The following is a 26,015-nucleotide window of genomic DNA, read 5'->3' on the forward strand; positions in this document are numbered from 1 at the left end:
CGCGCAGACCTGTAGCAACAATAGGAAGAAACCTATTATCACACTGTTATGTAATTGAAATATAGAAGAAGAAATCTAATACATCCCAATACAAAAGGCTTGCAAAACAATTACAGGGTGAAAGACGTGCCGCTAATTTTTTTTCTGTCCCTGAGGTTTGAATAACTTTAAAAATGTGAACATTTCATAATAAAGTTATAGTTTATTTTGAAATATCTTTTTCTTTGGGCCCCTACCTTGAAATGCCTGATTTTAAGTTTTGAGATAATATTGAGAGAATAAGGGCAAAATTGTCTAAATGGTGTAACCATAAAAATGCAGCACCAAGAATATAAGTTGATGAAAAAAATGTGTAATGATGTTCTAAACAGCCTCTGAAATACATTGGCATAATCTTAAACAAGTATTTTTTAATATCAAATAATAATAAAGAAACATGGCAGTTCTGAATATTTCCAGTAACATGGGGAATCATGTCTGCCAAGTCAAACTTCTGGTATGTCTACTGGTGTAACCCATTGACATATATAAAATGGACCAACAGATCCCGTTGCTCTGGACGGAGACCAGTGAAGTCTATTAGAAGCACTTTTCTGGTGATGGCTGAGTGTTACTGTGCAGCCTCCAACTGAGCTTGAAGACATAGACGTCTTCAAGCTCAAGTGACGTGAGCAACCTGTCTGGAAGTTGGAAGTCTTCTGGTAGCTGTGCCAAGAGAAATGTCAATCATTCTGAATCTTACAGAGATGGAGAGTGTAGGTATATGTAAAGAGATAACATAGGCACAGGCTAATTATTGCTAACTAAAATGCTAGTTAACATTAGTAATTAAACTTAAACCGCTAATGTGAGTCGAAACTGCTTGCGAGCTTCTCCTGTACTGTACAGTATTTTCTCTACTGTGCGACAGTAAGTCGCATGGTTATGACACAATCGTTAGCCTGTTTTTACAAAAACATCTGCTACGGAGCCATAACGTGAGATACAAGGTAATGGAGCCTTTTATACATTGTCCTGTTTCTTTAGAAATAAACAATGGACAGTACAGTCTTTAAACGCTTAAGATGTAAAGTTATTCTTAATTTCACATTTCTATAGGATAATGCAGGTAAGCAAGCAATATGTGGGTGGAAACTTGTATGTTGTATGCAAACAACAAACTCTCTCTTCTTCTTCTAAGAGATGCCTCTTACAGGTAAAGAAAAAGTGGCTCGCCACAGAGCGCGGGTTAATGCGGATCCTGCTGCAAGGGCAAATTACCTGGCTAAAAGAAGGTTTTAAGGCACCCCGAATGTTTTCACCTGGCCTCACCCACCCGACTTCCTCTTCTACTATGAATCTGATGTGCTCTTCATGATCTCACAACAGAAGACTGGAAACACTTTCTGACTCAAAGCCAGGATGTGTAATCCTTGTGAACTTTTCTCAGAGATATGGATGTTTGAAATGTTCAAAACCTTAGAAGAAGTAATTAGAAAGTAGTAATAAAAAAATCTCTCTCTCTCTCTCTCTCTCTCTCTCTCTCTCTCTCTCTCAAATGCACAATGTATACACAATTTGAATATAGAGGTACTATTTTTCTCTCTGCTATATATTGTCTTACATTTGATTGTAGACATGGTTGTTTTTAATGTAATATGATGAATGTATGAATTGTTCTTACTCATTTTTCCTTCAGAAGTACCATTTTTTTGGACTCTAAGCAGAAATTGTACTGAAATCAGAGGTCAGCCCTTTTCTTCATTGTTACGAGTATTGTTTACTGTGTTATGAAAAAAAATATATTAGAGTGTGTTCACAGTTATTAAAATACCTAAATCATTTTACTCCATGACTTTTCATTCAATTTTATATGTCAGTTGCTTGTGGTTCTCTGTACAGATAGTATGGTCAGTTGGTGTAACGATAAATGTCAATTGGCGTAACCAATGTTTCTTATAAAATTCTGATATTGCGCAAAAAAGTTACTATGAATATGATTTTAGCACTCTACTACACTGTAAAAATGAAATTTTAAATTATTTTAAACCAACTGACCCAAGAACAGAGAGAAAGCATTAATGTCTACAGCATACTGACTTGCTCAGTACAACAAAAACCCATATTATCTAAGTTTAGAAATAAAATATTTTAAATATACTTTGAGATGGTAGTTCATAATAAATAACTTATTTTCATCAGTACACTTGCTTCTAGGAGGGTGAATTATTTAATATTTGCTTTTGTGGTTACACCATTTGACAATTTAATGGGACTGTGATTCTTTAATTGGTTAAAAATTGTAGAAATTCATATAAAATACTATGACACCAACAGAAATGCAAACTATACATTTAATCAAACATCTAACATGTTGTTTTAACAAGTTTAAAGCATATTTTTGATTTGGACATCATACCAACCCTTATTTGCCACTGACTTAACACAGTAAAAAACAAAACAGAAAATCCTCACAATTGAGGAGCTGAAATGAATGAATGAATGTTTGGCAAAAATGACTTAAACAATACATCAGTAACTATTATGATTAGTTACTGATTATTTTCTTCTTCTGTTGATCAATTGTCTAATCGTTTCAGCTCTTCATTATTGGAACTCCCAAGTACATGCAGCATACAAAACCACTAGTGTGGCCGTTTGGTAAATTAAGCCCAGTAAACAGATTAGTTAATTATAGGTTTGATTATTTATTTCAATGCACAGTCATAACTAGCTACATTTTGATTAATGCAGGAGGGGCGTCAAGATGAACCTGTCAGACGGGACTGTGGATTTCTCAGCCAAGAGGTAGGATGAAGAAGCCTAAACACTCTTTCTTTCTCTCTCTCCTTCTCTCAAACATACTTAGTACAAAAATTTACCTCAAGTCACCACAGAGGCAGCGATGTCTGGCCGAGAATTATTAACATGCCGAGATAAAAAAAAAAAATAGTGTTAACTGGGTGCCCTGGGTAGTCTGGGTGCACAAGAACAGATGGTATGGTAGGCCATGGTCTGAATTGTAACAGAGAGTGTGAGGATAAAGGAAAAGATCTTTAGTACAATGTTTTGGATCTTTCACTCTGTAAACTCCACAGTCATTATCTTGGAAGCAACTCTTAATTGAAGCTTTTATTTTGTGTGCTGGGTAATTTCTCACTTCATCTGTTATGGCAAAAAGGTGTATGGGATTATATTTATAATTGTGTTAACTGTGAAATGCCCGTCTCTCTTAAAGTGTGTGTGTGTGTGTGTGTGTGTGTGTGTGTGTGCGTGCGTGTGTGTGTGTGTGTGTGTGTGTGTGTGTGTGTGTGTGTGTGTGTGTGTGTGTGTGTGTGTGCGCCATATCAGTTCTTTTTTCTTTAAATTCCTTTTCTGGCTACATCTCAATAGTCGCCTATGTTGGCTGCAAATAAAAAGCTTACCCTCAGGATCTTTTTATTTTATTTTACACAGGGAAAAATGACATTTGCATCTGAGTAGTCTATACTTGGTGCATTTTTGCTCGGGCTCACTGCTGGCATTGGAGTCTTCATTTCCATTTTATTCCAGTTCAGGTCAGCTCTGATAGAAGTAGATCTCTTTAGCAGATGATACACTATATAATGTAGATATCAGGCATTTTGCTGTTATTTCTGTCAATTTGATAAACAAAAATGTATATTATGTTAAATAAAATCCCAATTAACAAAACTGCTTAAGCAATATACATTTTTTAATACTGCCGTAAAAATCACCGGGAGAGTCCGGTACAGCCTGACTAGAAATAAAACTGAGATTAGCTCTCATATTCAAGTTTATGTTCTGCTTGTTCAACAGTTATTTGATAAATTGCTCCTAAACACATTTAGAGAGGATTTGAATTGCTATTTTTATTCTCAATTCTTATCATTTTGGTGCTGGGGATTTTCCTTCGGGGCTGGCTAAAACCTTATTGGGGGGGGGGCGTCACACATTCCTCTGGATATACACATTTCTGTTTTGTATGTCTCAGATTTAAACTCTCTTTCTTATATTTGCTTTTGAATGCACATTATCTTCAAAGAGTTGGCAACCCCCCAGCTGTAGCTTTGCTGTCATCATGATTTTGGTCAGTGTGCTCAAAAATACTCCTCCAAAAATGCTGCCTTAGTACTAGTACCAAACAAAGATGTGACTAAAATGTTCAACTCCCTAAGAGAGTCCCTTCACACATTATTCTTGTCCAATCTACCAAGTTTAGCATTGATTTTAACATCTCATTAATTGTAGAGCTGATTTTCTATTAATGAATGACACAGCTGTAGCTGTCAGACAGATTTTTCTGTTAATGTAGACACATAATTGGATGAATGGATGGATAGACAATTTTGCAGCTATTTAAGCTAATTACTCAAAGTTAAGTAATAGGAAACATACTGTTTTCTTGTTTTTTGTTTGTTGTTTAGATTTTTTAGTCCCGTGACATTGACACTTTCTCCTAAAATTTAGGTATTATTTGCAATACATATGCGTATTTGGTTGTGTTATCTTAATCCTTCAGTCACAGTGTCTTGTGAAACACTAAAGCCTTTGCCTCAAAAGTGAGAGGAGATTTGGAAATGTTGCACACCAACCCAGGAATTTTAAACAGAGACCGCATCAAGGTACTGCCAATAATGTTAATACACTCCTTTGTAGAAAATTAGATTGGTAGTGAATTTGAACCCGGTGTGCCCTCAGATTAATAATTAGTGTTCATGTTTCCAAAGCAACGCTTTGCTCACAGATAATTAAAATGAGGGAAAACTCAAGTCACATGCAACAGTGACGATACAATTTTTTGTAGAACAGACAAATGGTTGGAAATAAAAGATGTTCTTCAAAAGTTTCTCATTTAAATAATTATTTTTCTTTTACCATTCCCCTCAATCTGAAAAGATCTTTTAAACTAATTAAACAGTCGGAGGTAGGGCTGGGCGATATCAAATATCACGATATTTTTGACCAAATACCTCAATATCGATACTGCAATGATATTGTAACGTTGACTATTGGTGCTTTCACAAAATATTTACACAACAAGATTTTAGATAAATAAGGCAAATAATAGAACAGTTACAACAGTCTGGTAAATTCAGAAAATGACATCACTTTACTGTAATGCAGCCTTTAAAACCAGGAACACTTATGCCATATTACGATATCCAAAATCGCGATATCGATATAATATCAATATATTGCCCAGCTCTAATCTGAGGCCTGGCTTTATGGGAGACAACGACAAGTTTCTGTTTCTCCAAAATAATCGGACAACGACGATTATTCAGTGTTTTTATTTCTTTAGTAAATTAAGCTGCACAAGGTTTTGATATATCAACACATACAATTTGCTTCTCTTTATATGCACACATAAAGACATTAAACACAGTACAGGGACAGTAGAATTAAATATAGCAAAGTGCTGTTTGTGTTCTGTTTTTAGGGCAAACTAATTGTCAGTCTTTTGATACGATGTGTGTAGGATCAGACGTGGTGGTTATTAATTGATTAACATCAAAAGAGATTTATTTTAATTGATGGCTTATTCATTTATTTATTTTACAGTGAATAGGCATACATAATATGTGTTAGAGATTATAGACACTTCTGTGTGTGCACCTCTGTTAATGTGTGATATTCAAAAACATAATTAAGAAAATATTTAAATCATCAATTAGGATATTATTATTTGGAACCAAGTAGCTTCAAACATTTTTTTCTGCAATGGGCGACTTCGAAAATTTTGTAAAAATACAACTTTCGTTCCCCCTTGTTCCTTTTGGTCTTTCATTACGGGTGATCCATTTTAGCATGAATCAAACTGCAATCAAGATTTGAACTAAGGGGATCTGGAGAGGAGAGGTGTCCCACAACCAACATAAGAGTTAAGGAATCCTCTAAGAAAAAAAGGGTGGGTGGTTGTCACTAATTAAAATTCTGAATAATATCTGTCAAAATGAATGCTTAAATATGAGGTGAAATTGACCTTTCTGTCAGCGTCCAAATTAGATTTTTAAGGTTTAAAGTGTGCAAAGTCATTTTTACCCATTTCATCCGGCAGTCTACAGAAGAAAATGACTGCAGGCATCAAATACCTTTTTGAAGGCTTGAAGTGGCTACTAAAAGTTGGTTGTTTCATTCCTTACAGAAAACGGCATCTGTCATTTTGGGTTGAGGACCACTTTAACATCTTCCCCACCCAGGTGAAACATGCAACACTGCAACACTTCCCCATGTCCTGTGTGTGACGAAACAGAGCTTGATCTTAATTGGTAACATACTAACGTTAGTTAGCCTTGCTATCACAGGAAGGACCATACACAATATCTTCATCTCTTTCTACATCCTCATTTTACATATCTCTTTTTTTTTCTCATAATGTGTTTTCTTTGCACCTGCCAGATATTTAACATGGCTTATCCTGACATTATGCATAAGATGATGAGCTGCTTTGACATTTGCTTAATTAACCTGGAAGCCAGCAAGGGTTGGATCTGCTCCTGTAAAACCCAGTTTAATAACTGCATATTAGAATGAGACCGGAAACAAGCTGACACAGATGTAGCCATCGAAACATTACATGCATACATTTCTGTGGCAAATCTTCTCTGATGAAGTGAATGCTGATTTGAATCTCACAATGAATTTTGAATTTCACAATGAAATGGCCATTCATTAATGACTTTTAGGAAGAATGCCATTGCCCTGCAAGCCTGTGATGTTGCTATTCTATCAAGTCTTGGCGACACACTCTTACTGTAACTTGTGCAGGCCCTTTGTTGTTTTGTTGTCCATGCCCAGTATTCTCTCTGTCTTTGTGAGCACCTGTCCGGTCTTGTTTGCTTCATGAAAGAAGGAGGTTGTACCACTAGAGAAAATCAGCCTGTGGTTTTGTAGAGAGCTGGCTAACTGTCACCTCTGTGTAGCTGGATCCTGTCAAGATGCAGGCAGTCCTTTGGGGTGCGGTCAAATGACAGGGGGCTGCAGTCTCAGTGCAGTGCAGACACGCCCCATAGCTCTCCTGCTGTCCATTTGAGAAATGCATGGAGATGTTGTCCTTGTTGCGCTGTGAGGTTGACCCGAAACGTTCTTTCGGTTCTGACTGGGGACTTCCCCTGTAGATCCTCTGTCGTAACATAGACGTGTCTCTGTAGAGACACTCGCGGAAGTTTGGCTTACACAGCAGGTAGACCATAGGGTTGTAGATAGTGGAGGACTTGGCCAACACGGCGGCGAGGGCGAATGCATTGGCAGGAACCTGTGTGGCGTCTCCAAAAGCAGCCCACATGGCCACAGCAGCATATGGAGTCCAGGCACCCAGGAAGCCTACACATACTGCTACTGACAGCTAGGGAGAAGAAACACACACAGACCCTCGTACAGACGACAAAAACATCACATGCAGAACATTTTTTTAGTTTCATACCAGTGGAAAAGTAAACAAATATCTGTTCATCCCATTATTAATGATTGCACAGACACACAGATAGCTACGTATGGGACGATTCTACAAAGATAAAGCAAGTAATGAGCAAAGCATTTTTATAACCTCTAAATAATTTACTGTCTCATATCCTGCTCTAATCCTGTCAACTGTTAAACCTGAAGTCAGTCATGCTGAGCTGACACACTCATATCCTCTGACCTTGACAATGAGAGCGTGTGCATTGGTGGTCTTGGTCTGTTGTGACACATGCTGCTGGATGGCCTGGCGTGACCCTCGCACTGTCAACAGAATGGAAGTGTAGGAGAGGAAGATGATGGTGCAGGGCAGTGCATAGCAAAAGACGAAAAGGCAGACAATGTAAGACAAAGCTGAAAGCTCGTGGTTGGGTGCATGCCAGTCAATGCAGCAGGCTGTGCCGTAAGGTTCAGGACCGTAATGTCCCCACTGTGCCAAGGGCCCTACAGCAAACACAGACGCGTAACACCACACTCCAACGACCAGGAGGCGGGCGTGTGACGAGGAGAACTTGTTACCTGATCAGACAGGAGATACAAAAAGATGCTTTGCAGTTATTTGTGGTAATTTGTTTTCCTTAAATGTCATGTTGTTCAGCTTTGTGATCAAATTTGTTATGGTTGGCAACATCATGCTCGTCACTTTAGCTTATTATCCCCTCACCATGGCTAGGGAAGCAGACTTTAAGGCAGCACACTAAGGAGAGGGCTGTGAGGTTGGTCAAGCTGCATAGACCAAACAGTACTCCGCACATTGCATAGAGCTGACAGATGATTTCTCCAAACAGCCACCTGGGTACACAGGAAAGGAAAAGGAACAAAGGGAAATGTGATGGAGACTAGGGCTGCAACTAACAATCATTTTCATTATCAGGTAATCTGCTGATTATTTTCCTGATTAATCGATTTATTGTTTGGTCTATACAATATCAGGAAATAGTTACTTACCCTATTTCGCACGGGACTAGAATTACCTGGGGACCTGTAGTCATTAGTAATAATTGTGGAGGGCGTCTGTGATCTTAATCTTGTGTGAATCTGCCATGTCTGTAATTTGTCAAGTAAAAATCCCACCGCAAATTACCTACCATATTTTGCCAAACACAGAGGTTGTGTGATAATATTAGCCCTGTGCGAATCTGCATATCTGTGTTTCATGTTGTATTGGTTGCGTTTGCAATTATAAAGGAAAGCCTTGACATCATATGTGGGTGATAATGTCAGTAAATCAGAGGAAAATACAGTCTTCCCTTGTCCCTTGACTGCTCGACCTAATTGCATTTTAACATACTACATTTATACACCAAAACCTACAGTAGGCCTAGCTAGGCTACGTGCAGAACATTGTATTTGTTTGTTATTTCAGAAGTGAAAGAATGGCTTTTGTTGTGGATTTGCTTCACCCTGAGCTCGCGGAGAGACTTCACTCACTCGCTTGTCTGCTACAGATCCACTCATAGCCGGCTGATTCGCGCAATTGACTGACTCACGTGAGAACTCACGAGTCATCCAGGACTCATGAGTTAGTCCCATGGTCTGTGAGCTTGCAATGTTTCTGGCTCTGAGTCTGCGGGTCGGGAAGTTCCTATAACCTGTCTCGGACTGTCTCTCTGCTCACTCAGTCGCTTGAGTTGACTTAACCTTGTTGACCTACGAAATTGTAAGTTATAAAGCTTTTGGCAGCTAAGATGGCTAGGACTAGTAGTAGCTAATGTTGCAAGAGGTTTGTGTGTGGCGCTGTTATCATTTTAGATTGAATGTAGTAGGACTCAACTGATCCGAGTTAGTGATACTAGAGACTCACGATTCATGAGTCAATTTAAAGACTCGGGTGAAAGATCTGAGTGAATCACGACTCAAACAGGTTTAACCCGAACGTTATTGTAGGCCCATTTTAATATGCAACTTAATTTTATGCAATATATGTAGTAGGGGGTCCCTGATCTGTCTATCTTTCAGTTAAGAGGTCCTTGGCTTAAAAAAACGTTGGAGACCCCTGACGTAAATCATGAATTTGTTATCGAAACAGTTGCCAATTACAGTCAACTAATTGTTAACTGAGAAATAAATTTGATGTTTCTGGAGATGGGAGAAATAAAATAGAAAGATAAGAGGGGGATGTGAGATACCTGTGTGTCAAAGATGATGGTATCGCCAATGGGAATAAAGAGAGCGTCATCCCAAGGTCACTGATGGAAAGATTGATGATGAAGAACTCAGCTGGCTTCAGGGTCGACCGCTTGTGATATGCAACAAGCAGCAGAATGCAGTTGCCCATGAGGGACAGTATACCTGTAAAACAAAAAGAGTTGTGCACCTGTAGGGATTTGTCATGCGTAGGGCTGTGTACCAAATTGGAATTTGACTTTTTAGGCACCGACTGAATTGCCTCTATAGTATCGAGTATCGAAAAATGCCTCGTCATTCAATACCAGGTTTCAGTACCTAAGGAGTAAATCTCATCAGCGTCAGTGAGCCAATAAGCATGCAGCATGCTTCTACAGTACCAAGATCTAATAATGCTGGTCATTGGCTGTTTAGCGTTACACGTTGTAGAGGTATACAGGAAACTCTATGTTACGCACAGAGACAGGGCTCACGTAGTAGGAGCATAAAAATAAATAAAAAAAGATTTGTGCCATAGTGTAATGTTGTAATTTCTTGTTGTTAAAATTAATTTTATAAAATTGGTATCGAAAAAAAAAAAAAGTATCGTTCAGGAACCGTTATCAAAGTCAAGGTATCGGTATTGAACATTTTTTAATGATACCCAGCCCTACTCGTGCGTGCATGGAGTCAGCGACAGATCAACACAGTAGAGATTTGCTTGTTCTGTGGACTTACAAAAGACGCTGTAGAGTGAACCCATGAGGATGTCATGCTCCTCGGACATGCTGGAGGCAAACGCAGCAGATGTGTCCGAAGCATTTCCCATCTAAAATGCCGTAAACATTAGGACACACACAAGTTAATTGTGAATACTGCAATCATTGAAGAATTCACTCCACTGATGTTGTCGGCCTGGCTGAAAAACACTTTAAAGGCTGCAAATGTTGTTAAAAGAGTGTCCAATGACAGTAGCAAAAGATATTTCCTCACTGCATGGTTGAAACCATCAACTCTGTGTTTTCTCAATGCATGTAAAATGCTGTCTACTGTCTGCAGTGCAAGCTGTGCTTTCTTACTATCTTTTTTGCACAATACTTACAGCCTAAAGCTGTAGAAATGGATGAAAAGCTTATTTTATTAGACAATAATCTTGTGTAAAAAAAAACGAGGACAATTCATATTAAATAGAAATATACAAAGCAGGCTTGACAGATGGTACGAATTGGAAAGACTGTTTCTTTCAGGATTTACAACAGAAGTATGAGATGAGAGATTTAGAGCTTGAGAACAAAATGATTAAGATAAACATGCACTCAAATTTGATGGAAAATAGGTGATGCAAGCACACACACACATGCAAATGCAATACAGACACAAGAAGTGATTAAATAGAAACATAATGAGCAGAGGTAAGAGATGTTCATTCTGCCACAAGAGTTAACGGGTGCTGAAGAATTTCTGAGAGCTGATAAATTCAGCCTATAGATTGTTAGAAGAATCTTAATAGTATGCTGTCAGCATCAGAAGTAGACTGACAATCTGTGCGTTCGGGGAAAGTCCAGAACGGCCATCCAACCGACGGCCGTCGACACAAAAAAAAAGTCTAATAAAGCGATATTAACAGCCAACAGCAGGGGGCGCTAATACGATCACTTATATGCTACGTGTAAAAGAAAACTGAGGAAGAAGAGTAGGCCTACTAGGTAGAAAGGTGGATGGGAAAAATTCAAAGAGGAGAGACAGTAGAGGTAATTTCACATCAGCAAGAGGTACTGGTAAGTGCCAGGAGCAGGACACATTATAATAGGCTGCCTTTATCCCTATCTTAGCGAATTGCATAGTTAGCATGGGTGTGCATCATGATTATGAAAATTATAGTGCCTTAGTGCTGTCAAACTTAACGTGTTTAATAATTTCTGTTAGGTTAATTTGAAACATTAAACGTGTTGGAAATTAATCGCGGGTTGACCGTGATTTCACTTCGTTATGTGAGACGTTGTGGTGAGGTCACTTTTGCTGCTAGGATGAAGACTATGGTATTGAATTAAATGGGAAAACATCAGGCATGCATTGGTACCAGTCTAAACGTGCTAACAAACAGGGAAGTAATAATAATAATTCACCAAATTAAACCAAAAGTTTAACCAAAAAATCCTAGCTTGCACTTTCTGTCTGTCTTCCATCAGAGTGCAGTTTTTCCTTGTCTTTCATATTTGCGTTTACTATTGTGGAACTGGCAAAGACCTGGTGGTTATATATATATATATGTACATATATGTATATGTGTGTATATATATTTTTGAATAGTTATAAGTTATAGTATATAGTAACTAACACTCTCAGTGTAGTTTTGGTATAGGCCTACAATATATCTAATCCCCATGTTCAGGTACAGCAAGTAGCCTACTTTATCTCTGAAAGTGTTGTCAGTAGTACTCTTTTATAATTACAAGTTTGTGTAATTTGGGGTTTCTGTAGCCAGTGACAGTAAATTTTTTGTTTTTTATTTTCAGTGCAGATGTAATGGAATTGTAATTTCTTTGTTTTTATTTGAAGGCTGAGGCTTCATTAATAAACACAACCCCAATTATCATCATTGGTTTTGAGATGTTACTTTCTGTGAATACCTTGTCTGATAGGCTACAGTATTGTGGCATAGTATCAGGACATCCTGGCTAGTGTCTGTCGCGCAAGGCTAGGGGCGAATGGCCGGATGATGGGCCTATTTGGGAGAAAGTCCAGGGCTGTTTTTTAGCCCCAGTCCATCCCTGCTCATGCCCTTTGTTATGAGCCAGAAACGAAACCAAGGCAATCAGTATCTTCTTGGCCAGCTATCTGTAAACAGGCGCATGATTGCTATTCAGTACGTCAGTTTGCTAGATAGAAGAATGAAAAATGATTTGGGAACCCGGGAGGAAGGCACCCTGCAGGGACGAGTGTAGTGCAGTACCTGGAGTGCTATCAAAAGTAATGCAGAGGCTACTTCACACAATCACGCAGGATAAACAATAAGGCCTCATTACGATGCCAGTCAGCACGCGAGTCAATGACAAAATGTCCAGACAGTCTGAGCGGAGGAGACTTTGCAGAGTAAGTAGTTATGACCAGTTTTAGTGCCACTCAATCCAAGAACTCCACTGTCATGTGAGCACAATGAAAGATTCTGTTATCAAGAAAACATTTTCATTATCACATTTGCTTAAGCCCAGGACACTCAGTTGCCAGTTTATTAGGTACACCTAGATACAACTAATGCAGTCGAATACAACAATCTGCAATAATAACATAATCATAATTGATTACATTTTGGAGGCTATAGTTTGTGATGCTGTTGCACTCAATTGTTGTTTCTGGTATTTAGTCTACCCTTTTTGATATAAATGGGGTGGACAAAATTGTAGAAACATCTGTAAGTATAGTCTGGATAATCGCCAGATGTTTTGGCGCCGCCAGATGTTCCGGCGATGCGGGTTGCCGTTGTCTAACTCAGTTCTCTACAGGAAGCAACAACAAACTTCAAGCTACACGGTGAAAATGTCAAGTTGGCATGAACTCCTTGAAGAACACAGACACTGAGCTGAGCTGAACTCTGAAAGTATCTGAGCATGTTTATGTAACCAGAGGAACAAAACCAAGATGACCCTTAGCCATGTGAGTGTGAAAGCTAGAGGGAGGAGGTAGGTCGAAAGAGAGCTTAACCAGCAGAACTGTGCCTTTGGTCCACTGTGACAGATTGAGTATTTTGAGACTGGCTGAGCTGTGGCACTACTGTTATCGTGTCACTGAGCCTGGCTGAATAACTCTTCTGTTCTGTTCAGCTGTGATTAATTGAATGCCTGTGAGACAGGAACAGGGACATTGACCTCCAGAGGAGATAGAGGGGGTAAAGCATATACTGCCTGCTGACCTGGCTTATGTACTCCATTGTTTTATTTTCAATGCACATTTGCACCTCATCCCCCTCTACCCTGACCCATTTGCCCATGCTTTCTGTCTCTGTGGAGATATTTTGACTGTGTAATTTACAGAGGAAGACATTTAAATTGATCTATCTGCAGTTTCTTTGCAGCATGTCATCAAAATTGTGAGATTGATGTAATGCCATGCAAACTAAGACTGTCACGCATAACATTTAAATGGATGTGGTCAGAGGAAATAAGCAGCCATTATGAGCAAAAAATCCATAATAATCTTTCAGCATATTGTAATTCAAGTGGTCGGAGAGAGACTTCTGCATCTCCTCCTTGGCTCTGTTTTCAGGTTTCAGAATATGTATCCATCACGGGAGATTTAGGCCAATAACAGGTCATTTTAGAGAGAATGTTCCTATTTGCTGTTCTATGCATGCATTGCCAGTGTGAAAGAGAGGGGAGAGGGATAGCAGCAGGAAGAGGTCTCACTCTACTTGAAATTAAAAAGAAGTCCTACCCACTGCAGCTTTAACAGCTGTCAGGCGTTTTAGGATGTCCCCATGCGTGAGCTCATGATCGGTGGCTGCCAGTGGGCTAGCTCAATGTTTGACCTGTGTTTAAATCTGACCCTTATGAAACCTTGAGCATATAACTTCTTTTTTTCTGTTAAAAACATGCTAGCAAAGTCTTAATATTAGCCTAGCTACAAATTGAAGCGTATGTAGAACATGTTTCAATTATCTTTAATATATATATACTCTTTTGACCAAGTGAAGAAAAAAGTGTAAAAGCTTGTTTTGTAGCACAGTTAGATATACACTTCCACATTAGGGCTAATGATGATTTTTTTTTTTTTATCTATTAATTTGACGATTTTCTCTATTAGTGGTTAAGTCTCTAAAATTTCAGAAAATAGTGAAACATTCTTATTACAATTTTCCAGAGCACAAAGTCACATCTTGAGATTGCTTGTTTTGTCCAACCAAATGTCCAAAACCCTAAGACATTTGATTTACTATCATAAATGACAAAAAAACAAAACAGCAAATCTTTACTTTATTTTAGCGGAAACCAGCAAACGGGGGGCATTTTTGCTTGGAAAATGACTGAAACGATTAACAAAATAGTTGCGGCTTAATTTTCTTTCGATCGGCTAATTGACTAATCATTGCAGCTGTACTCCAGATTTTTGTGTGCAAAGCAAACTGTTTGTATCACAAATATGTTTAAGCTTGTGATTCATTGTATTGTGCAATATTTCAAAGCAACAGACACACAGTGTGCTGTGCAACACATCCCCGGAGTGCCATGTGCGACCTTTGGTGCGATTGAAGTGCACTGTATTCCCCCTCACTGTGTGTAACTGCCTCCTTGTTTGAGAGTGACTGACAGTGACAAGACAAATGCCATACAGTCACAGTACAATATTTACACCGTGGTTTAGCAGCATGACAAAGAGTGGTTGGAGGCAACTCTTTCAAACGTTGCAGGACATGCAGTGACATATCTTATGTAATGACCGTGGAGAATGATCAAGTGTTAAATGTCGAAAAGTTCAGGTAAAACTGAATTATTCGAGCCCGCACACAGTTCACTCACATTTTTGTTTTGTTTTCTTGCTTTTCTTGTACAATATTCTTTAGCATCTGGCTTTGGCTTGTAGCAAATTGTGATCTTAACTTAACAGTCAATAGATTTGTTGATAATTTCCTACAAATAAACAATTAACAATATCAACTTTAAAGTACAGAGGAGGATTAAAAACTATTTGTAATTGTAATGTAATCGGGGATAAAGGAGGATTTCATCGTAGGACAGTGGTGGCACTGATGTGGTTTCAGAGATGGGGGACTCTTATCTATCCGATTGGTACAGAGATAATTTGTCATTAACGTTCTTGTGCAAACAATACAAACACATGATCATTTTCCTTCAGGGTTAAAAAGAATTTATTTTCATAACCTGCTCAATAAACAGAAATCAGATTAGCATGTTTAAAATGCCATCAAGTATCTTTAATGTTAATCGGGCTTTAAGAGGTTTGTTCTCTCATTAACTCTGAGTCTCTGATCTCCATGCCTCTATGCAAAATAAATAAGTTGTATCATCATTCTTCTACAACAACTGCTTCCCCTTCATGACACAAACATATTACATAAGCTCAGTCTGATTGAGAAAGCAAACATCCTTGTGCCAGTGATGAGTAATTGTCTTGCCTCTGACAGCTGTTTTTCATTTATTAGTCTCCAGTTGGAAGGTTATTCACTTCGTTATATCATGTTGTATCCAACAGAAAGACATCGTACTCTGGCATTGTGATCGATCACTGTCAACATAGATTATCTTCTGATGTGAAGCTAGAGTCACAAACCAATGAATCGTCCTTCACATAGCTGTGCAGGTAATAAGAATAGGCAGTTTGTGCATTCAGACACACATGTCCATCAAAATACTGTGTGGCAAGCAGCCTGAAATCAAGTCGACAGGATGTCTTAAATATGGTCAGTAACCGCGACAACTACAACTTCGACTAAAAAAAGATAAAGAAAAGCAGTCCTTTTTTTTATTACAGAGAGGGATGATCAGTGACCTCATTGCTAATTCTGCCAGATATCCCACAAATTAGCTGTGAGGTCTGTCTTCATTTAATCAGCATTAAAGCCAGCACAATCCGTTTTCACTTCCTTGAGATGGTTTTCGAACCTTGCCTGGATGTCCATCAGAAAACACCCCTTTAACACAACCAGATGTTATCATTTTAGAGGGACTAAGATTAACAACCTCTGCGAGTGAGAATAAAGACTACCAAACCTTTGCATAGAAAATAAAAGTAAAGAAAGAAACCACGGAATAAATATGTTTTTGAGAGTGATGTCAGCTGCAAGCAACCATTCAAAATAACATCAGCCAAATTTGGAAGATGAAACATATGCGTCATCATTAACAATCTCGCTTTTTGTCTAATATTCTTTGCATTACCCTGGAAACCGAAAAGACACTCGACCGCTGGGCTTCTTACCTTCCATGGAGGAATGGCTTGTCCTCTGTTAAACTCATGGAGGCCAGGTGGAGAGCAGGACACAGGGGAGAGGAGACAGACAGACAAGGAGACAGTGAGGAGGCACAGACAGACAGACAGACAGACAGACCGAGAGAGGAGCAATGGAAGGGTCCGGTTAAGGTATTCTCCTCCTCCTCCTCTTCAATGACACATACTTGCACACATCCAGCCAGCTGGCCACACACTCACTCTCTCATACAGAATATGCACTCATCGTCAGTGACAGCGAGAGAGAGAGAGAGAGAGAGAGAGAGAGAGAGAGAGAGAGAGAGAGAGAGATTATACTGGCAAGCTCTGAGTGTCACTGATGATTTAAAGTACCACTCCCCACCACATTTCCTCTATCCGTCGCTGCTTTCTCACTATACTAAACACATTTTTTTTACACATATGAATCATATATTTGAATTGGTCACAGTGTTTCCCCTAAGCAAATACAAATATGGGACTTCGATTTTATATCAATATATATATATATATATATATATATATGTATATATATATGTATATGTATATATATATATGTATATATATATGTATATGTATATATATGTATATGTATATATATGTATATGTATATATATATATATATATATATATATATATATATATATGTATATATGTATGTTTTGTTAACACCTTGTTATAAAAACAGGACATAGTCACTTGTGTATCCTGGGGCCGTTTCTATGCATTTACCATAAAGGTCAGAATACGGGTGCGAGCCAACTTCAGCGGGAGCTGGTTTGACCACAGAGATGCGAGATGCGAGTCCTATACTCCGTCAGCTCCTGTGCTTCTCTGGTGGTCCAGAGGCAGCTTTTGCATCGCCTCTGCCACCAGGTTGATGATCTTCCTCTCTTTAAAAGAAACACGGTGGCCCTTCCTGTGGGAGCGAAAACACGCTGTTGTAACAATGTCAAGATAGATTTTGATCTTATTTAACATTTGAATGATTTTCTCTCTGCATATAAAATAGAGAATGTTAATATTGCAGGATGTGCCTGTGAAGCGATAATATAAGAGCTAAAAGTCAGAACTTCTTATCGTGTGACTACGATATTAAACAGCTTTTGACCTGGCCGCCTGGTTAGCTCACCTGGTAGAGCGGGCGCCCATATATAGAGGTTTACTCCTTGACGCTGTGGCCGCGGGTTTCGACTGTGACCTGCGGCCCTTTGCCGCATGTCATTCCCCCTCTCTATCCCCTTTCAAGTATAAGCTGTCCTATAGAAATAAAGGCCTAAAATGCCCCAAAAATAATCTTTAAAAATAAACAGCTTTTGACCATCTTTTATCATGGTCCCAATTTTTCACCGTGAATAAATGGAGCTGCATGAATAGTTTATGATTGTGTTCAGTGACTGCCAATTGCTGCTGGTAATGAATGATTATGTTGGTATACATTGAGAATAACAAAACGTTTGATGCATAATTTGCAACTGGAACGAGATTACTTACAGTAGGTGATTGTGCCTTCAGACAGCTTTCCAGCCAACCAGACCCTAGCCGGGCCATTCACAGGCGTGTATCCCATACGTGGCGGGTCTCAAACAATGACTGACAACATGCACTTTACACAAAATACTTGATGGCGACATTTTTGGATTGCGCACCCTCAAGAATCTAAAATGAATGTGACAGCCACTTAACAGACACTGTACTGTTCACACAGTAAAAGCAGTCCTAGTAGGGAGCATTCCAACTACACCTGAAGCACTGTCATCCTACTTTATCGCATGCACCCATGCAGTTTTTTTGAAGTAGTGCTGCTCCCAGACTAACAGTCATGGAAAGCTGCTTAAGGGAGTGTGGGTTCACTTGCTAAGCTGTGCCGAGGCTGCAGGGCTCTCAGAAAGCTGTAAAGAGCAGTGCTGTCATATTAATATCTCGGTGCAGGGTGCTGGTCCTTCTCAGGCCGCTCACTCTGACATGTTAAAAAGAACTTAATTAATGTCTCAGTCAGTGGTCTGCTGTAGTGCAAAGTCCCTTCAGTCACTTTTTGGAGTACAGTAGGCAGGAAATGATCAGAACCAAAGGAAATTATGAGAGCTCATGTTGAACGTGAGTGCAATCACTTTCCCTCAGATCATAAAGACATGGTGGATGTCAATATATAAATTCATGTTTCACCGTCAGTTTTGTCCAGACTGAAATATCACAACATCTACTGGATGGCTTGCAGCGGTCTAGAAGGTACTCTGATTTTTCATTAAAAACAGCAATACTTACTGTTATTATTATTATAATTATAACTAATTCTATTTTTTTTTCTATTTCTTATACTTTATGTATATTTTCTCCCATGTCTACTTAATGTGTATTTGTGTTATTCTGATGTGTGTAAAAAATATATATATATATATATATCTTTTGAGCTGCTGTAGCACAGGAATTTCCCCAGTGTTTAATAAATTAATAAAGTCTATCTTATCTTATCTTATCAATACTACAGTGTTTCAATTCGTCCTCCAGCTGCGAAAATTCTTTTCATACCAGTAATTATCTTTGCTTGTTTTTGTAAGGGAGTGATATCGTTTCAAGAGTTTAAAAGGAGAACAGAAAAGAGTGGTACATTTGATTTAACTAAATCCAATTGAAAATGAATTGCTTGTGCATACTGTACATAGGTTTGCAAATTTAGATTTTCTTACTCACTTAAAGGAGCTGAACTCACTATTCAGCACATAAATATACCAGTAAACAAACATTTGCTATGTAAACATATAGTGGAGTGACGACATTGCCTGAGCTTAGAATGAAGTCACTCTCCCTCTGTGTGTGTTGAGTTTCTCTGTTCTTTCTTTCGATAGCCGGTCCGGCCACACGTGCACGTGAGTACCTTGTTGGTCTGTATCAGATGTACATCCATCCGATGTATATATGATAAATTATTAAGTCCAGATATGTACAGTACTTATGTGTGCCTTTGTGCACTTCCTACTCATAAAATCTTAATGTTTATGTAAGATCTTCACTCCATAGGTATACATTAATTTCCCACTCTGCTATCCTACTTTTTCTTAATCTACTCTTCATTATGAGGACTGAGCCAAGTTGTAGTTTAGGCATTTAACTCTGGTTATAATCCATCTGAGTGTCACAGCAAAGACATAAGGAAGTGTTTTGACAAGGACTCAGTATTTCATCTTCTTGACACAACATAAGACTAGTTAAGGAAATAGGTGCCACATTAACAGTATAGCATCCCTTTTAAATCATTCATGATGCTAAATTTCACAATGTTTTGTAAGCGTAGTACAACTTTTTACCTTGTTTTGTATAGAGGACAAAAGCTCCAGTACAGCTTTACACGTTACTGCTTCTTAAAAAATGTCAAATCCTGGGGCTTATTACTGAGAAGCTCTGAGTCCTTAATTTGAAGTAACCCTCTCCTGGGCTTTCTCATGTGTGAGCCAAATTTAATCTACCCTGTCTGCTGTCTGAAAATCACTATAATGAGGACACAACCTCTTCTCTCACCTTAAGCATCTACAGAGGACATTATATAGGATGATTCATGTTTTAGACCACTGCAGCCCTCTGTTTACTCAAATATTCTTTGTCCTCTGCTTTGCCTCTTGAGATTTGGCTGCATGCCTTGGCCAGTGACAGTTTGAGATTTGTGCAGGGAGCATAACTCCGAATTGGATCCATGAATGAGCAGGGAAGAGAATCTAGAGTCAGAGGAGACAAATTCACTAGAGCCCCCCAACTGCCCTTTCTGTCAAAGTGTCAACTTGGAAACAAACAAGATTAATGAGTTGCTGTCTGAGCTTGTGAGGTAGGAACTTAATGGAGGCATAGGAGGAATACCGAAAAGAAATGAGAAGACCCAAATAATGATAGAGATAGAACGGAAAAGTAGTGAGGCAATGTGGTGTAGCAGAGAGAGAACACTTTATTTTTCTTTGTATGGGTTTATAGACAGTACCGTTTATGTTTATCTTTACACTTCAAGAAAAGTAGTTTGTAGGTTGTGTGTGAAAAATTGCTTCTGGAAGTAGTGGAATATATCTGTGTGTGTGTGTGTGTGTGTGTGTGTGTGTGTGTGTGTGTGTGTGTGTGTGTGTGTGTGTGTGTGTGTGTGTGTGTGTGAGTTATTATTTACCACATTTCTTGGTTAAGGGTTAAAACGTTTTCACACAGCAGTGGGCTTATCTCCCACACAGCTGTTGTTTGTCTATAGGGGAACTGGAACCAACAGGTGAGGGTTATAAGCAAGGTCACCTATCGCTCTATTGTAACGTCCAATGAGAACTGTGTTCAGAAAGCTGGGCTGGTAGAGAGAGAGAGAGAGAGAGAGCGAGAGAGAGAATATGAAATAGGCTAGGCTGCGCTGAAGTCCTCCTCGTCTTTTTGTATCACCTTGGCAAAAATGATCATTTGTAATTTTCCTCTGGCAGCAAGTCCCAGCTGTCCCCGTGAACTTAATTTTTGGACGGGAGACCATAATTTATACACTGCATGAACATGGCTTTAGTCAAGTCAAGTCTCCCTAGTCTCCAGCAGTCAACAGTAGTAATGCTTCTCTATTGCCCTCTTGTGGTTTCCCCACTTCTCTGCATCAGCACTTCTCACCTCTAAAGTGAAACATGACTAGTTTTAAATTTAGGGTGAGACCAACCAAGAAAACACAAATAGTAAAGAAACGTGTTTATTGAATTATCGGTATTGATAAACCTTGAAATTGAACTATATAGTTTGAAATGCTTACATTTTATGCAAGAGTACAATCAAATTAGAAAGGCTGGGTCAAGAACTGAAATCATATAAAAACATATTTTGTATACTTCTAGTCTAGACATAAGAAAAATCAATACAAAAACTTAAACATGTAAACATTGGTAAACAACCGTTACATACAATCATTTCTATGTAAGCTCTACAGAAACAATACAGTAACACGTGCAGTTTTTCTCTTCCTCAATCTCTGATGCTCTAAGTAATGGTCCATTAAAACAAAGATTTAATTTTAGCACCTTCATGATTCAATTTCACGTTTCTGTGTTATAGTACAGTTGGAATTAGCTGCCATTTTTGTTTTCATTTTATAATGTAAGCCAACTAAACCCATTATTTCAGTGCAGGTTCAAAACCATTGTATTTTACAATTCAAATAATAAGATGGGGTTTTAGTGGACCCCTACTAAACCTGCAGAGTATTTCCCCTCTTTCATTCATTTTTTAAAAGTATTGTCCATATGAACTAAACTAATTCAAAGTGAAGGTGTCCCCTCGTCTCAACTCTGGCTCCAGCTCTAAACTCTGTTGTGTTGGCTCTACCTGGGAAGTGCAGTTTCTGAGTCCGCCTCTCAGCTCAGACAGCTGCTGAGCATGGCTGGAGAGAGTCCCATTGACTTGCACGAGAAGCCCATTCGATTGTCTCTCCAGCTCCTCCCTGATTTTCTCCAGGTCCTCTGCCAAGTTATTTAGGCCCTTACACTGGTCCTCCACACTGGCAACACGCCCTCCAACCTCAGTTACCTCTTTCTGGACCCCCATAGCTGTGCTCCGGCAGCCCCGCACCTCCTCGGCTAGCCGTCTCTTCATCTCCTGCAGCTCACCTTTAACTCGGATCAGTCTGCGCTCACCTGCCCCGAGCATGGAAGCCTGATGCCCAACCAGCTGCACCACACCCTTTATCTGCTGGGCCAGACGAGCCTCTCTCTCATGCCAGGAGCTGTTGGCTTGATCCACCTGGTGGACCATTGTCCCCAGAGAATCCTGGAGGCCTTTGAGGGTGTGGTTGACTGAGCGGACGTTGAACTTAAGGATTGTGAGCTCTCCCTGGATGGGATAATCTCCCTCTGCTTGTTTCTGCTGGTCCCTGAAGGTCAGACGCCTCAGGATGTTCTGCAGTGTTACGTTGAGGCTGTTTAATTGGTCATGTTGCATGTTTAGTGCCTCCTTCACATTCTGCTCCTCTGCCAGGTTAGCACTTGGCACAGCAGAGTCTCCCAGGATAGCAGATGGGTTTTGAGGTGAGGAACAGGAAGAGGAGCAGAGAATCTCAAGGTTGCTCAGGTGCTTCTGCACTCTGTCCACATCCACTTCTAGTCTCCCTCGGAGGGATTCCAGCTCTGTCTCCAGAGTGGGAACAGCATGACCCTCCAGCAGTGCAGGGGCAGTGACATTACCCAGCTCCTCTAAAGCCGTCAGTAAACGGCCTTCCAGAGCCCTCATTTTACCCTCCATTCTGGCCTCCATGCCCTGTCCTGTCTCAGTTGAGTCTGTGACACCCCTCCTTCTCCCAGACTCATCGCTTTTAATCTGCCCAGTCAGGTTAAGCTTGGCCTCTACATACCCCAGACGCCCCTCCAGCATTCCCTCTATGTGGTCCTTGTGTCCACCCAGCTCCACTCTCAGGTGCCCCTGGGACTGGTTGAGGCCTGCCACTGATGTTTCCAGCATGTGCACCCTTTCAACCAGTCCACTCAGTCTACCAGAGCAGCTCTCTGTAGCATTTAAACCATGGATCTGTGCCTGGAGGTTTCTCAGCTCTGTTCTTAAGTGTGTGTTACTTACCTCGAGAGCATCCTCCATCTGCTCCTGCCTCTCACTTTGCTCCCTCTGACACTGATGACCCAAATGCCCAGCTTTCTCTTCACATCGGCCCTCTGCACTCTCTACACGTTCCTCGAACCCACCAAGAATTTCTGCCCTGGCTGCACTCAGCTTGGCATCCATCAAGTTCTCCATAGCTTTCTGGGCATTTTCCCCAAGATTGCCATTGGAGTCTGATACCACCCCAGATCTATTCAACGTCTTCTTCAGTGCTTCATCATGTCCCGTCACTGTTGCTTTGAGTTCCTGTAGCTCTGCTGTCTTGGCTTGCAGCTCTGTCCTGAGTTCCTCGACCCTTCCATTCAGTTCTGTAAGGCCTGGAAACACGTGTCTGCCATCTAGACCCTCTGTCTCAAGGTCTCCCCCAGGAATCTCTACAAACCCTACAGTGGATGGACCAGAGGCTACAACTGGAGCAGGAATAGGACCAGGGGCAGCAGAGAGCAGAGCTGACAGCATCCTGTTGGCGTCCTCTCTCAGTGAGGCTCGTAGACTATCTTCCAGTCCATTCACAGTTCCCCTCAGGATCTCCAGACCCTGGTTTAGACGTTGCACATCCTCCTCCATTCGATATATTCGCTCCTCTATCTCGCTGTCTAGAGCTGGGCCTAAAGAGAGAAAGGAACGTTATTAACATTGGGACAAACCTAATACACTGTGCTTTGGTGTTATTGCAGTTTCAATTCAGTTCAAAATAATGATAAATGTGACTCTAAAAAGTGTGACTATGCTCCGTTTTGTCACTACCCAGTGTGAACACACTAGATAGTCAAACCCAGTTAGAATTAGTATTTAGTTTGGAATTAGGACACACCTATGGTCTCACCCTGGGGCTGGTCACCACCAGAGGGAGGATGATGGATTCCCTCTGGTATATGTTCCTCAGGTCCTTGGCTATGCTCATGCTCATATTCTTGGTCATGCTCTGTGTGATGTGGTTCCTGGTGCTCTGTGTGATGTGGTTCCTGGTGCTCTGTGTGATGTGGTTCCTGGTGCTCGGTTTGATGTGGTTCCTGGTGCTCTGTGTGATGTGGTTCCTGGTGCTCTGTGTGATGTGGTTCCTGGTGCTCGGTTTGATGTGGTTCCTGGTGCTCTGGCATTGGCTCTGGCTCAGACGGATAAGGCTCGAAGGAGGTGTCTGGGTAGGAGGAGGTCCTCGGAGGCCCAAAGTGGCCCATTGGGTAAGAGTTAAAACTGCCGGTGGAAGGTCCTTTGGGTTGACTCCATGGGTTGGCCTTCACAACAGTGTTAATAGGTGGGCCCTTGAACATGGGACCTTTGTACTGTGGACCCTTGAACTGTGGCCCCTTTAATTGTAGGCCTTTCATTGGTGGGCCCTTGAATGGTGGCATCATTTTCATAGGGTGTTGGTAAACTGGATGTCCCTCCATACAGCCATAACCAGAATACCCGGGGCAACAACGCCATTCCAGCTCTGTGACGGTTTTATGTGCCACCTTGTAGATTGGTTTGTACATCAGACGATACCTGAGGGGAACAACCAACCATTAGTCAGAAACGTACACTTGACTGCAGAATTTTGTACCCTGAAGTCATATGAATTTATTTATTTTTTAAATATCAACTTGACATAGTAAGAGCTTGTTTACTCACTGAAGAGTTGGACATTTTTGACCCCAGGAACACTTGTTGTACTCAGCTTTGACATATGGGGCTGCCCCGTCCTGCAGTGTGAAGGACACTGTCTTTTCAACCACATAGGCACAGTGGTTCCTTTGAGAGAGGAGATAAAAGATGACAGGATAGACGTGGGACACATAAATATGATTTTCTAGTTGGCTTTAAAAATAAATAATACAATAATAATACAAAAAAAAGTTTTTGTCACTCAAAGCTAAATGTAAATTAAGATCTTAAGTGATGTAGACTTGATTCTTCACACAGAGAGAGAGAGAGAGAGAGCGAGAGAGAGGACTTACTTGTGTCTGCTGGTGGGTTTTCCTTGGTCATGGTGTTGACTGTACCCAGATTTATACTGGTTAAACTGGAGTGGTCTGTAGAACTTGGTTTCGACCAGTGACAAAAATAGAGTCACAAACACAAAAGGCCTCACAGCCATCACAAAATGCATCCTTGAATATCCACGTGTTAAAAGTAAAAAGCTTAGTTAAAGGAGTCTTCAAACTGAGGTAAAGGTTATCTCACAAAAAAGTATTCCTCTGTCAAGGGCAAGTAATACCCTAAATATTCCACTCCATCCACTTGAAATGGAAATTATTTGAAGTGTCAGGCCTCTGACAAAACAATATATCTCAAAACACACAAACTCAGAAAAAAAGGCTACAAAATTGACATAAAAAAGAGGTCTCTGCAGTACAACTTTTTTTTTTTGTTGTGCTATAAAGCAGAATGCCACCCTGTGAATGTTGAGCTGCTGCTGGCTGTGGGTGTGATGGACTCTGTTAGAGTGACAACAGTCCACTGTGAGTTTGGTGGACTACAGACGCCATTAATAGGGCCCCACTGGCACCATCTGCATATCTCCTCCCTCTTTACCTCCTCAAAGTAACACCAGAGTGACACTGGAGGAGGGAAGAGAGCCCTCGCCTTCACAGTTAGTGTTATTCCTCTGGTATTCTGTAGTACTCAACTTTATAGAAAATCCAGTTTTCCTTATACATCTAGTTTGAAGGCTGCTTTCTGCCAATCAGGGCAGAGGCTGAATTCCCATGAGCTATTTTCCCATGGTGACGTCACAGCAAACCAGAGGGGAAATAGCACATCACATCCAGAGTGTACAACACCAGGCCTTGTCCCAAAATAGGCAGTTTTTCTTTTTAACATTTTAGGGTAATAGCGGAAATAAATAATAATCCAAGATGACAGGTGGATGTAGTCAGCAATTATTTATTTGTTCTTTAGAGTATGAAGAACACTTGGCCTGTATTGTGTATTCTGTATAGTGT

The 26,015-nt window shown here is 40.1% G+C and overlaps 2 protein-coding genes across 3 annotated transcripts; both read right to left on the minus strand.

The window, feature by feature from the left end:
* Nucleotides 1-6,847: 6,847 nt before the first annotated feature.
* opn7d (opsin 7, group member d) lies at nt 6,848-10,375 on the minus strand. The gene is made up of 5 exons (XM_078254031.1): nt 10,285-10,375; nt 9,570-9,732; nt 8,105-8,232; nt 7,625-7,959; nt 6,848-7,327 (listed from the first exon to the last, which is right to left on the minus strand). The coding sequence occupies exons 1-5, from the start codon at nt 10,373-10,375 to the stop codon at nt 6,848-6,850; spliced, it is 1,197 nt and encodes a 398-aa protein (XP_078110157.1).
* Nucleotides 10,376-21,162: 10,787 nt separating this feature from the next.
* Nucleotides 21,163-25,597, minus strand: emilin3a (elastin microfibril interfacer 3a). 2 transcript variants are annotated; one of them, XM_078255606.1, is made up of 4 exons: nt 25,029-25,597; nt 24,703-24,822; nt 23,915-24,576; nt 21,163-23,696 (listed from the first exon to the last, which is right to left on the minus strand). In XM_078255606.1, the coding sequence occupies exons 1-4, from the start codon at nt 25,178-25,180 to the stop codon at nt 21,736-21,738; spliced, it is 2,895 nt and encodes a 964-aa protein (XP_078111732.1). In that variant the 5' UTR covers nt 25,181-25,597; the 3' UTR covers nt 21,163-21,735. The 2 variants fall into 2 exon arrangements, with proteins under 2 accessions (XP_078111732.1, XP_078111731.1); XM_078255605.1 differs by having other exon boundaries at nt 23,903-24,576.
* Nucleotides 25,598-26,015: the final 418 nt, after the last annotated feature.

This window comes from Sander vitreus, chromosome 7 (assembly GCF_031162955.1).
Source record: "Sander vitreus isolate 19-12246 chromosome 7, sanVit1, whole genome shotgun sequence".
Lineage (NCBI taxonomy): Eukaryota > Metazoa > Chordata > Actinopteri > Perciformes > Percidae > Sander > Sander vitreus.